The sequence below is a fragment of the Amblyomma americanum genome, chromosome 1, assembly GCF_052857255.1.
Source record: "Amblyomma americanum isolate KBUSLIRL-KWMA chromosome 1, ASM5285725v1, whole genome shotgun sequence".
Taxonomy (NCBI): Eukaryota; Metazoa; Arthropoda; class Arachnida; order Ixodida; family Ixodidae; genus Amblyomma; species Amblyomma americanum.
Window position 1 is genome coordinate 231,647,535 of NC_135497.1, and position 15,903 is coordinate 231,663,437.

General features: G+C 46.2%; 1 protein-coding gene across 1 annotated transcript; it reads left to right on the forward strand.

Annotated features, from left to right (window-relative positions):
* The first annotated feature begins 4,041 nt into the window (after window positions 1–4,041).
* LOC144095565 (kinesin-II 95 kDa subunit-like) lies at window positions 4,042–5,111 on the forward strand. Its single transcript, XM_077629258.1, has 2 exons — window positions 4,042–4,177; window positions 5,031–5,111. Exons 1-2 carry the CDS (start codon window positions 4,052–4,054, stop codon window positions 5,070–5,072), a joined length of 168 nt encoding a protein of 55 aa, XP_077485384.1. The 5' UTR covers window positions 4,042–4,051; the 3' UTR covers window positions 5,073–5,111.
* The last annotated feature ends 10,792 nt before the right edge of the window (window positions 5,112–15,903 follow it).

Sequence of the window (15,903 nt, forward strand, 5' to 3'; positions counted from 1 at the left end):
ATGACCTAGGCGGCGGGAGCGTAACCAGCCAACCATAATATGCGTTTATAGCACGTTGCGTCAATAGCACGTTGCGTCAGTTGTGCCCGCGTTGCGATGGAGTTGGCACGGTCGCACGGTGCGTCGGACTGTCGTCGGCAATTTTGCATGGTTTTCAAGGGCTGTGTGCGCGCGCGACGGCAGCCGCGAAAGGCAAAACCTTCCTGCCCCACTTTTTCATGAATCTGGAAATTAGAACGATACAGAGTAGATTAGCATGGCTGGAAATTATCATGTGAGTTGAACGAGGTGAGAAGAAATCTGAAGTTGCTCGCCACCAACATGGATGGATCGACGAAGCTTCGATATCTTCGACCACTCGTGATCGAAAAAAAAAATTGCTGTTGGCCTAGCTCTGTTCGGCCAGGATATACGTAGCGAAAGCGCGGCGACTTCTGGATCGGAAGAGTTAATACATGAAACCCATGCATTCACTAGATGCGCCTTTATTCATGATGAAGCCCTGAGCCGTCATGGTGGAGCGCTAGCGTGTCCGCCTCAAACGCGAAAGGCCCTGGTGCGAATCGCAGCCTCGACACAGGTTTTTCTTTTTTCATTTTTTCATTCAGTGAGAGTGCGGGGATTTCAGTGGCCCCCACAGATATTGCCACCGAATACGTTGGTTAGCGGTTAAGCGCGTAAGGGCGGGTAAGCGCGGCTCCGCGGCGAGGTGCGCGGTGTGAAGTCATGCCAGATGGCACGGCGAGCGCGCTGCGTCCGCCAGCTGCAACCGTTGCTAGGCAATTGACGGCTCGGTGCCTCCTCCTCAGGAGTGCCACAGCGAAATCGCAAGTTCGTGGCCAATGTAGCTTTCGCTACAAAAAGCAAGTCCCAGCTGTGATTGCAGAACGCGCTTTGCGTTCTGATGCCCTACACGACTAACCGCGAACTTTTTTGACAAGTGGCGGAAGGCTTGGAACGACGAACTGAGCACACACACGCACGCGCGCGCACATACACACACGCGCGCACACACACACGCACGCACACGCGCACGCACGCACACACACACGCACGCACGCACACACACACGCATATATATATATATATATATATATATATATATATATATATATATATATGAAAGGAGCGAACAGTCACCGCAACCAAGGTGCATAGGGGAATGTTCAATTTTTTTAAGTGTTGTGCTTAACAATGGGATAATAATACTTAAATTAATCTATCGGTTAAAGAAAATTACTTATAGAGCAGCTGAAAAAACAACCATGGCGCAGGTGGGATCCGCACCCACGACCTCCGAATATCGCGTCCGGTGCTCTACCAACTGAGCTACGACGACGGCTGTCCAATTTGCTTCTCTCGTGGGCATTTATGCTTTTTGGCTGTAAGCGAACCTTGAGAGTGTTCACCAGCGCCACCCTCGTCCATTGCGGCGGACGTATCACGTCCTGTGATACGGCGAGTGTGACGTGGAACTTCATCTAAAGGCGAGGGCGGAAACTGTGTGAGAGCCCTCTTATGCTACCTATGGCATCAAGACTGCCAGAACCGAGACATTCGTTAAGCTATTAGCAGGCAAGGTAAAGGAAATGAGGGGCTCGTTTGACGAACTTTTGAAGGGAGCCAACAGTCACCGAAACCAAGGTGCATAGGGGAATGTTTAATTTTTTTATGTGTTGTGCTTCACAGTGGGATAATAATACTTAGATTAATCTATCGGTTAAAGAAAATTACTTATAGAGCAGCAGAAAATAACCATGCCTCCGGTGGGATCCGAACCCACGACCTCTGAATATCGCGTCCGGTGCTGTACCAACTGAGCTACCGCGACGGCTGTCCAGTCTGCTGCTCTCCTGGGTACTTATGTTTTTAGGCTGTAAGCGAACCTTGAGAGTGTCAACCATATATATATATATATATATATATATATATATATATATATATATATATATATATATATATATATATTCTCGACGTTTCGGACAGGCTCTGTCCGAAACGTCGGCTCAAAATAAATCTATGGCTAAATGAAGCGTTTTCAACTTTCAATTTTTGCCTCTAGCAACCAAATACGTTTATCTTTCTATACTTATATATATATATATATATATATATATATATATATATATATATATATATATATATATATATATATATATATATATATATATATATATATATACCACCGGCGGCGTGGTTCTTTTTTCTCCTGCTTTATAAGTAGTTTTCTTTAAGCGACAAATTAATCGAAGTATTATTCTCCAATGAATTGGCACTACAAATTAAACAAAAATATAGACATTCCCCAGTGCACCTTGCTTTCGGTGACAGTTGGCTTCCTGCAATATATATATATATAGCCATCGCAGGTTGTGATGATAACCAGCTGCCCGCATTTGTTGGTGCTATTTGTGATTGTCGGGAGGGGGGGGGGCAGCGGGAGAACTTGCGAACGAAGACGTCATTGTGCTGACGTCGCGGATAACCAGGGCACCACTGATCCGCATTGTGACGAGGACTTGTAAACAGTGGGTGCCTATGTGCTTCGACGTGCACGGTTCACTCAGCGTGGTTCGTTGCTGCTGCGCGACGATAGAAGGCCATGGTCTCAGCTCTTCGTAGTCCATCGATAACATTGCAAAATGGGTTCACTCGGAGGCAAAATTCACGACTGTTTCGCTCGCTAATCTAGCTGCACGCAGTTAGTGGCTATCAAAGGAATTTATTTTTTCCATATCAATTAATTTTATATCGAATTACACGCTATATCGAACTCGTAGCGTTCTTTTGCGTGTTCGATATAGGCAGGTTCGACTGTGTGGCATCCCTAAAGCAAATCGTCCGCAACAAGGGTCTTAGCCAGAAGCACGTGACCGCACTGGAGAGCTTAGCAAGGAGCTTGATGGGGCGTGCTTCGAAGAAACAGACAAAGTCCAGCGGACTTTTTTAAACAAATAAACGCCACTCTTGTATGACTTTGTGTTTTGGCTGCAATAGCTTAAGTCCACCTACTACGATACAACAAACGCTATCTCCGTGACCGTCGGATTCGTTACAAGTAGGTGCAACTGTATTAGTGACTGGCGCCGGTCGTTTTCCTGGAAGAGATCCAATGGAGGCAATACTTTTGTTATTCGTCTACTGGTTTATTTTATGCTCACTGACAAGATTTATAAAAAAATTACCTTTTCACCTCTAATGTTTTTTTAGTCTGTATACTCGACAAAATTAGTTGTTTTTATTGGCAGTTCCCCTTCAAAAAGTGCAGTTCTACCTGAGCCTTCCTGTGGTTCTTATGAGGTGCTGTTTTTGTGGTATTGCAGTTACAACATTTCCCACTCATCTTAATTTTGGCAACCAACACAGTGCCCTGTGCAACAGAAGAACATTGGTACGTTAATTTCTTTCATCACAAATAGCAACAGCAAGCATCGCACTGATTGTCCATCAACCAAAATTTTACAGCTGATGTAGACTCTCCTTCTGTCGAGTGTGTGTAGGCTGAAGTGGCTTGATCCATCTATGCGTATGAGAAAAGCTAAGCGTTGTGGAAACCTGAAAAAGCATAGGCATTCTTTTTGAAGGCGTCTGTTAGAGAAAACTAATTGTGTAATGATTTAAATAAAATGTAATCAAAGACATTGGTGCAAATTACGGCATGACATCCGTGGGCCCCAAACACATGACCTTCCAATATTGCATGCAATGCTTTACCAACTGAGCTAAAGTGGTGGCGGTCTCAGCTCTCTCTTTCGAATGCATTCATGTTGTGTGCAGCGTAATCTTGAGTATTCACAGCGTTGCTCCCAACTTTGAAGTGGACGACGTATATCCTGTATTGTCATTGGTTTCAGTGACTGTTGGCATTTTTTGCTTTTCGCGAATTCTGACAAATCTTTTTTCCCTTTGTCCTTCTTTCATCTAGCTGCATAATATGTAACGAGTTCATGACCATGTAAATGTTTGAAACCGTGACTGCCTGCTCTGTGTTCTTGCATTTAACGTCACCATAACTTCCTACGGACAGACGGGTTCCGGCAAAACGCACACGATGGGAATTCGCTGCTCATCAAATGCTGACGATGCAGGAATCATCCCCAGGGCAATTGGGGACATCTTCAAGAACATAGCAACAACCACAGGGAAGTCTTTTCTTGTGCGTGTCTCGTTCTTGGAGGTGAGTGTGTTTTCTGCAATACATGAACGTTGGTATTTTGTGACCTCAGCCAGTGCACACTGAACGCAACCAAACTATTTTATGGGAAGAAATTGTTAAAGCTGTTCTGCCTAATGGGGGATTATGGTCTGTCCCTCCTCAGAGCCAATCAGAAAAAAAGAACTTGTTTGGAAAAACTTTGTCCCTGAGCGGTATGTAAACCACTGCCGGCGCAAACATAACAGCTTTGTCTTTCGATGCCTTGGACAATTCGGCTACCGCCACAGTTTGTACCTGCTCTCGCTTTCAAAATACAAACAATTGTGCGTCTTAAGCGCATTTCGAGAAATTATTGCACATTTTAAAAATGAGACATGAGTGCTGCTTGTGCAGGATTTGCTTTAAATGCGAGTCCTCCGGACACCAGGTGCACTAAAGTAGCTGAAAACAATACTAACTGGAGTTTCCTACCCCTGACTGGGAGCGAAAGCATGAGCAGCAACAACACTGAGCCATGCACGAGGCCAAGTGCGTTCGTGATGGATTTCATGACCAAACTTAGCATGGGCATCAATCAATCAATCAACCTTAGCCGTTGCAAATTTTTGTTTGGGCATCACTAGTTCTTCACTCTGATTTCCATGCATGCTTATCGCTTACGAAGTGCCACCGCATGCTGTATGCACCTTGAGGATGTTTGAATTCATTGATTATCTGTAAAATCCCCGTAACCTAGCATTTGAACATTGAAGTACAGCCTTTCTTCCTGCGGTCGTGTTATCCAGAAATAGGTGTAAATGGAGGATATTGCATCATGTCTGTAGCGTGCAAACTGGCTTCTTGTGGATTTATTGCTGTTGCAAATTTCTCGCAGATATACCAAGAACAAATTTCCGACTTTCTCTCAAAGAGCTAAAGGTGGGAGCCACTTGCAATTCGGGAGGACAAGACTGGTACAGTAAAGGTGAGATTTCACTCCTATATTCCACATCCCTGCACAAACTGCATGATAAATAGCATGCAACTTGAATTTCATCTGCACGGAAAATGTAGTACCTGGCTGAGTTAGCAGTTCCTATTTCAGGGCCTCTACATGAGTAAAAAGATGGCGTTTGCTCATTCTGCTACGCTAAGTAATGTGACTGAATTTCTGTGCAGTATGCAAAACATACCTTGGCTGTGCTTGTTTTGTGGCCTAATCTGTACACTTTTGAACTCTTCATGGCGCTTCCGATTTGGTTGAGGCTCCTTATTCTTTTTTTATTTTATTTTTTTTGGGGGGGCGGGGAGTGTAGTTCTGTCTCTTGCTGCGTTCGTTCCCATTTGCAGTTTTCACCCTGCTCACGAAGACGTGCCCATGCAACAAACTTTCTTATTTTTAACGCTTCTTTTGTGTGCGCACGTTACCAACCTGACTGAACACAAACTGGCGACCGCAGATGAGACAGTCAGGCTGGTTGGCATGGGCTCTGCGTCCCGGATCACTGCGGCCACCAAGATGAACATCTGCTCCTCGCGATCGCATGCCGTCCTCACACTGACAGTGGAGCAACCAAACGAGAGCGGAGGCGCCACGATGGTGGCAAAAATGAATTTTGTAGATCTCGTTGGTTCTGAACAGACTGGGAAGACCAAAGCAGTTGGCGAGAGGTTCATGGAAGGATGGTCACTGATGTTTCAATGTTTAAGCCAGCAGTTCTTGATGGGCGACTCCGCCGACAGTCAGAACTGCACGAGCAGGCGCAATAGCAATAGGCACAGTAGTCAAACTGCAGTGACAGATAGAAGCAATTGGCAGAAGCATAGAAAAGACGCATTGCTGTCGCACTGTGTGTGTTTGTACTCTCCTGCTGTCCTGTCACTTGATCTGCGCCATTATTCCGTTAAGCTGTCGCACTGCCTGCAAAGCCAGTGGTTTAAATCAATTTTTTAATGTACTAGCACCGCTGGACGCAGTGAGATATTTCAGCAATGTCTGTGGTGGCCTTCAGCGTCACACAAACAAAAAATAGCAGAAAAAAATTTCCGGGAGTTGGATTCGAAGTCGGCAATTCCTCGTTGGAAGCAAGTACTTAGTCTCATAGGATTGACGAGTTTTTTTTTTCTTTACAGCCGGTGAACAATACATACGCAGGAATAAAAATCTCTAGCCACACTTTGGCCGAGACAATGGGTTAAAACATTTTCATATCAATCAGTTCATCCATAACTGCCACCCAGTCCGGCGGCTGGGTTTGACTGCGGAGAACATCTCTCAGGAAAACTGCACTTTCTATAAAATTTTTCCTCACTGGTCGCACATTTGCGTCGGCGTGCCTGGCCGCCATTCTCGTTTTCCAGATGCTGTGGAGGCCCAGTAGCATAAACATGTCGTAAGGAACCTCCTCACTTTCTATAGGTAGAAACCGGATGCCATAAGGAGTTATAGGTAGTTCTTTCTTTATTGTTATTTGCAAGATGTCCCAGTGGAAAACGGGGTCCCAGCAGTCGATAAACACATGTTCGATGGTCTCGGTTTTTTTGCAGAGTATGCAGTCGATGGTCCGTGGCACAAAAATGTCTTCATCGTTTAGCCATGTTTTCACCGGAGGGGTACCAGTATGAAGTTTAAAGAAAAAGGATTTGACAGTCGGTCTTACCGGCATCTTCTTAACTCGCTTTAGCACATATTTGCCTGGGCCTCCGCAGTAAAAGGAACAGTATAAGGGAGCAGGTATAAAGATATCTAGCAAATCTTTGTACAGTTTTTTTCCTGGGTACAGCACATAGATACTGTGTAGAAAAGTGAGCGCTCAAAGTGCGAAAGGCTACCACAACTTCACGCAAAAAACCTGTTACCGCACGATTCGTGGCCGGGTAACTGGACAACAAATTCCGGCAACACGTTGCCTAAGCCCACCTACAACATTGTGCGCAACAAAGGATCGGTTTGATCACGTAGAAACAAAAATCTTGAGACAACTTGTTTCGGAAACAAATTAGAAAGACCAAGGCCGCCCCTTTTGACCTGAAGGAAAAGATTAACTCGACGTGTTCGCTCCCAATTTGAGCTCCCCAAATAAAGACAGCAAACACTCTATCCAGCTTCTGCAGGTTTGCTCTGGTAATGAGCACGAACTGCAATAAATACCAAATTCTGGCTATTAAAAATACATTGCACACGAGCGCGCGAAAACAAAGGTCACGTCCTTTCCATCCATCCGCTTTTTTCCTTGCACTCTGCGTTATCTCACCCCACAACTCCGTACTGCTTTTATAGTGATCTAAGGGTACCCCCAAGTACTTCGCAAGGGAGGTCGCCATTTCATGTTAGCAAACATGGCAGGTGTGCTGTCCCAATCACCGTGCCAAAAACATATGCACTAATCCCAGTTAATTTCGGACCCAGTCTTTTTGCAATATTCCCCCGCAACTTTCACAACTTCTTTAACGCTTTCTTGATTCGCGCAAAAAACAGCAATATCATCAGCGTAAGCAAGAACTCTTACTTGCGCCGACAGAAGAGTGAAACCGCAGATCCCATCATTGTGTAACAGTAATAACAGAAAAGGCTCAAGGTATATCGCAAAGAGCAGAGGCGAGAGCGGGCAACACTACCTGACCGAAGAACACACAGGCACAGGTTCAGTCAGCTGTTTGTTCACTATAATTCCGGTAACACAGTTTTTGTACGCCATCTGTACACCTCGTATTATCACAGAGCCTACGTTGGCATATTCTAGAATGGCCAAAAGAATATCGTGCGACACTCGATCGAAGGCCTTTGCAAGGTCAAGCTGCATCATGGCAACTCGGCCCCCGAAGGCATCGCAGCATTCAAGAACAGTTCCAGCAATGTGCACATTTGTTCCAATGGTGCGACCTTTAATACCACACGTTTGGTGGGGCCCTACAAGGTCCTTTATAACCTTTTGCAGTCTGTTGGCAAGAATCCTCATAAACACTTTATAGTCAACGTTGCTTAGGCCTATCGGCCGATTTTCCCCAACGGACAGCAGTTTAGCCTGGTCCTCACTCTTGGGTATTAAAACCACGTGTGCTGTTTTAAATTATGGTGGCATTTTTTTTGTTTCATAAATTTCGGCGAAGACGCAGTGGAGAGCTTGGATGAGTTCGGATTTGAACTTATTATAAAAATGACTTCCTAGGCCGCCAGGACCGGGAGATTTTCCGGCACTCAGCTCTTAGATTGCTCTTTCCACTTCGCTTACGCTGATCGGTACCTCCAGCCCTTGTTTTATTTCGTCTCGTAGCTTTGGCATACGGGACAAGAACGTGTTTGAAAACCAATCTTCTTCAAGCCGTCGCCGCCCAAGAAATTCCCGATACTGCTCAACAAACGCCAGCTGAATCACTTTGCTATCATTCGTTACCTCGTTTCTGTACCTGATTTGTCTTACTTCATTCTGAGTCGCGTACTTCTTTTCATCACTAAGCGAGCGTTTAGTAGGTACTTGGTCAAGCCAGAGACGTTCAACACGGGCCCGTGTCATGGCAGCTGTATACTTGTCTTTTTCGATAATCTCAAGTTTACTTTTTGTATCTCTTATTGCTTTCTTATATCTTCCCGGCTGGGAACTTTCCAGGCTTACGAGAAAGTCAAGTTGGCAACGTAGTCCTTTTTCTTAAACTCGTTTATCGTGGCATATAATGCTTGCCCTTTCAATCGCGTTTCTTTTCACTTGCTGTTTGAAATCTTCCCACCTAATTACCCAGTTCCCCTGCTCTGCTGATAGCAATGTTTTAATGCATTCATTAACTTTAATGCCAAAGCGTTCGTCCTCGAGTAACTGTGCGTTAAACTTCCACAGGTCCCACGAGAAACGAGATTTCTTGTCTTTTCTCACCAGGGTAAACGTGACTAAGCTGTGGTCGGTAAATGACATTTGTTTCACCTCGTAGCTATTGCACAAAGGAATCAGATCAAGCGACACATACGCTATGTCAAGTCTCGCGTGACTTTCACCCTGGAAGTGAGTAAACTGCGGCGCTACCGAAAGAACTTCAGCAACATCATCTAAACCATTTTCTTGCCCAATCGAATTCAACAATTCCGCACTTTTGTTACGAAAGAGTCTTTTTGTAATTCTATCCTCTGCTTTACAAACGCAGTTAAAGTCACCCGAAAGCACAATTAACCGCTCACAGCACACATATTGTTAAAGGCGCTCAAAAAATTTCTCGCGCTCGTTCTCCCTGTTAGGTGCATACACGCATATGACCCTCCATAGCAAATTGAAATAAAAAAAATCAACTATAACCAAACGGCCAGTTTGACACAGTTAAATTCTGCTCGACAATCCCCAGAGAATTCCTAATAAATACAGCACAACCGCCCGATGTGCCAGAAGAATGGCACACACAAACATTGTAGCGGGCCGTAAAAGGCTGGACCATACGGTCCGCCTGTTCCTGTCTTTCGACTTTCGTCTCCCGTACGGCTATTATGTCTAGGTCATTATCAACGAACAGCCGGCTTAGTTGGTGCTGACATTTCTTGGAAGCCAGTCACCTGACATTAATTGTTGCAATGCGCAACGCTCTAAGAGGTGTAGAAGCCATCTAGTTTAGGTACAGGAGCCTTATGGTGCATACCTCGGGACACAAGGCGATGGTGCGGGTGACTTGCCTAGTCTAAGGTGTTCGATGGGTGCGGTGGCGGTAATCCAACGTCTTTTGCACAAGTTCCTCTTGCGTATAAACTGGAAAATCAACCCATGCAGTCCGTCACCGAAAAAGGCCATCTCACGCCCACAGAAGCCACTCACAGCGCACTCACTCCAACTAAGGCGGCGGCTTAGCCGCCGCTCGTTGACCGTCCTGTACTTTCGGCCACGGTTTCAACGTCGGTCGCCTGACACCAACAGTCTTCTGCGGTGGCTCGTCGCCTTCGCTCACTTTGGGCTCTCCATCCGCACTGTGCTCGTGCGGTCGCTACCCTGCTTGGTTGCTGGTTGACGTATCTGACATTTCCATGCTGTCGCCATGCTGGGGAACGACGGGAGCTGACGCCCCACTGCTCAAGACTTTGTCCGTTGGCGCCTTAACTTCTGCAGGCTGCGCTACCTGTTGCTGCCGCTTACAGCTGGGCTCCTCTACGCTTGTGGATATTTCCGGAGGGGGCACAGCTGGGGCTTTCTCCTTCTCCACCCTGTCCCCTGCCTCTGCTGCAGCGTCTTCCGCGTCAGCCTCGTCTATGACAAGTTCGGACGAAATGTCAGTGTTCACTTGGACGGCAGCACTCGCGTACGTGCGTACGCAGCTACTTTCTTCGTGCCCGTAGCGACGACAGGCGCCGCATCGTGGAACCTTGCAGTCACGGCGAATGTGCCCAGTACCGTGGCAGCGCAGACACAGCGGAGCTCTGCCTGGTACAACCACGAGAGCCAACTCAACGCCAACCCTGACTTCGTGAGGGAGGTCTTTCCTTTTCACGCCAGGATTCATTTTCAATGAAACCGAGCGCGTCGTCGACCCCTTGCTGGTGACACCATGGACGCGCCACCGTTCCTTGGTGACTTCGCTCACCATGCCGTACGGAGCAAAAGCTACCCTCACGCCTTCGTCGGGCACGTTGTGCAGCAGCCTGTAGCTTGACGCGGACGTCCTGGTTTGCCGGGTCGATGACGAGACAGCGGCGGACCTTGACTTTCAGTTCGCCGGCAGAAAGAATTTTCGTCCCCGCCTCAGCACTCGCGAAAGTAATAGCCCATACGTGGCTCATGCGATACGCCCCCAAGGCGATAACCTCGGGGAGCAGCATCAGCTGAGCCAGCGCATCCCTGAAATCTTCGACCCAATAAGGACGGGCCCGCACGTCAGCGTGCAAAAAAACTGTGTTTAACACAACACGTCCTGTAGGAAGGGTAGGCAGAATCACCTGATATTCTTCATCCGAAGCAAAAGCCCTGTTTACGCGGCCAGACATGGCCGCGGTAGCTGCTCCAACGGAGCCCGTCATCGCACTTCGCATAAACGGTAAAATATATAAAACAAAAATAAAAACAACAAAATTAAAATAAAGAAAAAACTATCAAAAGAATGATGCGCTGTTAACAAAACGGTGGTGGCAATGCCTAAGCAGTAGTTAAAAGCGAATAAAAGGAAGTGTTTGCAATGGCCGACGAAAGGCGTTTGCAAATAGCCAAGCAGTCGTTAGTATGGTCAACTGCTTGCTAACGCATTCAAACTTTGGTCTTGCAGCACATGACCTTTTTTCATTGATGTTTTTATGCAGCTTTTACTCTGCCATGTCATCTTTCATAGCGTTAGTTTTCGTACTTTTTGCAGTTTTCTCTGTGTGTGTTCAAGGCCAGCAGTCATATGTGACAAGACGCATTGAGAGAAATGTATCATTTTGCTATGTGCCTTACTGCATATCTCGCTCAAGTGGTCCGGAGGACGCCTGGCCCACGTTGTTTGTGTTACAGAAGGCCGTCATCTCCTCATAAATCGTATCTTGTACACACTGCGCATGGCAGTTTTATTGCTTGATTTTGCCAGACGTAGTGCTTGTGATAATTATTTCCGTCCTGTTCTAGGTCTTGTGTCGCTTTCTTTATCATTTAGTTACCAATCAGCTTGAATTTGTTTATTATTTCCCAGCGCCAAAACATGGCTGAGTTTGTACTCCCAATTTGTTCACAGGCATGATGGCTTCACACTGGCCAAAGTGACCTTGTGCAGTTCGCTGGTGTCTGACTACCATTTGGTAGTGTTCACTGCTCGAAATTCGCAGATACGAAATACATTGGACCCTGCCCGAGCTGGATGCATGGACCGCACGCAGTCTTCTTGTTTCTACTCTTCAGCTGACAGCTGCACTTCTGCGCATGCGCCTAAAAGGTGCGTCGCGCCACTAGCCTCGGATATGGGACCTTTGTCTGCACTCTTGCATGCACTGAGAAGATTGCACAAATGTATCAGCGAACGGAGAAACGCTTTGCCGTTAACCAAGTACACCCAGAGAGACGAGCGACTGTGTTCTGGAAACGTTGAAACTGGCATGACGGAATTTCAGGCAGCCATCAGTGACGTGGCAACCATAACGAGTCCAAACAAGCTCCGACTGTGGAGCAGTTAACTGTCAAACGCTGACCACAGTTCTGTTGAGTGCAGTGGTAGAGACATTGAAGTGCTCTAAGCAGTAGTATGTTATGTGTTTACTTTTTGTTCTGGTTGTTGTTTTATTCATTCGAATCTCTGGATAATTACAAATTCAGCGGGGAACTTTGTTGACCTAAAGTGCGGTGAGGCGAAAGCCTTTAGCGCGGTGTTGATGCTTGTGTCAATGATATGTGTTTAAGATGTTAATTAAGTACCTACTTGTTTTTAAGTGCTGAAGGCACTGCAGGACGTTTGGGAGGCATCCGTCCGATTCGACGCCTTTCCGCACTCTCCAGCGTCCTAGACAGGAAGAACTGCGTATGCGTTGGCATGAAGTAGCGTAGTCATTAGTTTAACAAGGTGATGGTTCGGGCTAGTGGGTATGCGTTATGATTCATAACGCAGCAACGAAACAGGGGACAAACACAAGCTCATTAGCTCGCTCGGCTGCGGAATGGAAGGATCAGCCTTCACACACCCATGAATTAAATGTCCCCTCAAAAAATCGCGCGCTTCTCCAGATGCCAAATAATTCGATAAAACGCGTTTGATTTTCACGTTTTCAACGATGCTTCAAGCCGCTTCAGCGATGAAGAAGGGATACCATAATATCTGGTGAACACAGTGCTAGATTGGCGAACAAGCTAAAAAAAATTATTCAAAACTGAAAAACTTTCTGCTTGCAAGAGAATTGGTGAAGCGTTATAAAATAATGTTATTGCTACCGGGAGCGCATAATTTCGTACGACATACACAAAAGCAGCACCGGTACTGTGGCCTTAGCGGCCAACCTAAGCAGTGTGTCACGGCGTAATGCTTTGGGATTGTCGTATTTTTGCGATAATTAATGCGCCAAAATGCTTTAAGAGAAATTGAAACCACGTGTGATGTCGACACATTAGTGTGTTATTAAATTAGGATGTCGCCAAAAACCGGGCATATTGGTTTGCAGTTTGCGACTTCGGGTCAGAAGGCCGGAAAATCAGGCAGCGTACGTGCAGCCACACTGACGACTTTCGCTTTTCGTCCTAAACAGTCGTACAACGGCCGCGACTCTCAAGTGTGAATTAGCAAGTCGGGGAGGTTGTGCTATTTTTTGCTAGAAAAGCGGAAGTCTCGTGACGGTCACACGATGATCGTTTTTCCAGCCTTGTGACGGTCACACACACCATTTGCGCCTCCGGTGCGCCCTCCGCTGCACAAGCTGGGGCACACTGAATTCTGGCTTCCTCTGATTCAGTTCTGAAGGGGAAAAAAAGAGGCCTTCAGATAGTTGGGTCTTGAGAACAGAAGGTGTTGGTCATTGCCTTCCAGGAAAAATAAAGGAAAAGGTGATGAGCTCACTTGGTTTCTAGCAAAACCCTGGTATAGTTTGGCTCCCGGCGAACCTGATTTGTCGAGTATATTTTGGAGCCTTTAGCGGGTTTTTTGACTGAGCACATAAAACAGTTTCGTAGTCATCACTGGTTGGAACAGATGGTTGTATGTGTTCTCAGAATTGCCTATAGACGTCAAAATTGTGACTCACCGCAGAACAACCAGGGTGATGCGAGCTGTGGAATGGTCGGAAGATTTTGCGATCCTGGCACACCGTGTGTGCAGTCCTATGCTTTGAGCACTAGCTCAAAACTGAGATTGATGTGCGGAAAGTTATATTTTTTATCATTCTGGCATGAATGCTTACCTTGTGTGTTTTCCTTCAAGTTTTATGGACCGTTATAAAATATTCGGATTATTTTGACTTTCCCACAAGGTGGTTTGGGGTTCGTGATATGTCCATTAAAGCTTGTTTTGCTACGATTACGCAGTACCTCTCTTGCATTCGAAGCTTATAGAGGCATAGTTTGCAGCTTAGAGCCCTGAAATTCGAGAACAGTTATTCCAACTTTTCCTTGGGAGAAGCATTAGCCAGTTAGGGTTTAATAAGAATATTTTTCAAGGTCCGACGGGCTTCTAATTGGTCAAAGTTCTATTGTGTTTAGTATGCTCGTGGACTGTACAGTTTATCTTCTGCATACGACACTACATTTTGTTTCCATGAACTTTCTTAAAAATCTGTCACTCCCTAGCGTTTTATTTCCTCCCCATTCTTATTTATTTACTTTTTTCCTCAGATAGCTGGGAGGTAGTAGCCACACGGTAATGATTGCCTGCATTAGTCCGGCAAACGGCAACCGTGAGGAGACGCTGGACACACTGCGCTACGCAGACCGGGCTAGGAAGATCAAGAACAAGCCGACGGCGAACATCGATCCGACCCAGGCAGAAATCGCGAACCTTCGCCAGAAGGTGGGCGTCTCTTTGTAATGCAAGTATAGGTCACCGTACAGCAAACAGCATCCGTGGTACTTGGATGTGATTGCATCGATGCCACTCAGTACCTTTGCAATTATCATATTTACAGGAACGTAACGAGAACTTTTCCTTAGTCCGTCTGTTTGGGAACGCATCTTGTGTTATTTTCAAAACCAAGGCATGAACATACTGCTTTTTTTTTTCGGCTACTTTCATGATGGCTACAGCGAGCTTCACCACCTGGCTCGCGAGCTGCTAGAAGACTACTTTTCGGCAACCTTAGGCTTTCTCTCGGTGTGCATGGGCAAAGGCGAGGGTGGCGCGGGCCGATGTGAAAGAGAAGGCACTGGAAGAGATGAGTTAGGTAGAGAAAAGAAAGAACGGGGACTGGGAGCAGGCCGCACGAAGCGTGAAGCAGCGGTGGCACTGCAGCGATGGCGGCTGCTACTCTATGGGAGTCTGCATGCATCAAGGTGCCGAAGGCTTTGCTGCACTCTTTGGCTTCGCATGCATTACACCGTGATATGTCGTTTTGCCAATATTATTAACGCACCTGTTGCTTTCATATTTTAGTGTGCCGTCTCCATTTTTGCAGAGCCCTCGGCAGTAGCTGGCTTGAACAGGCTGTGCTCGTGTTATACAGTTAAGCCTGGATTTAACGAAGTTGGTGCAATCAGCAGTTTACTTTGTGACACTGTAATTTCGCTGGATAGAAATTAGTATTTAGTGTGCCAACAATCCTTCAGAGCATGTTGCAGATTCCTCACGGAGGAAAACGTCATTTGCGGTGAAGACGGTCCTTTCCTTTTGTCTTCGCCGTCAAACACAGGTTTACCCGTCACTCGTATGCCCACTAGGATTGCATGTGCTCATGCTGTGAGCTCGCGAGCCACCTCAGCATGTCTACCACGCTGAGCATTTGGCCGATGACGGGGATCGCTATACTCTCTTGTGTTTCATTTTGCTGTCGTCATCCTTATCTGATTGCCTGAGCACTGCCGACTCGACACATTCCGCCGCCACCATGCCAGCTCACCCCAATTCCACCTTTTCTTTGGCGTACTTTATTTTGGGACCTATGCTATAATTAATTGTAGCCGACTTCCACTATAAAGGCAGTCATTATTAACTTAATTTGTTTGGTTTTTTTTAGCGGACACGCATGTGCATACTATTTTATGAATGCATGTTAAGTAAGAACGAACAGATTTGAAAATTTGGCAAGTTTCTCGTAGAAAGCCAAATATTAAATATTGAGAGTGCCTGCCTGAAAGAATTCAAAATATTCCCTTTGCAACTACTCAAAATGCGCTGTGCGATGTCAGTGCTCGTTAAAGGTCCCCAGG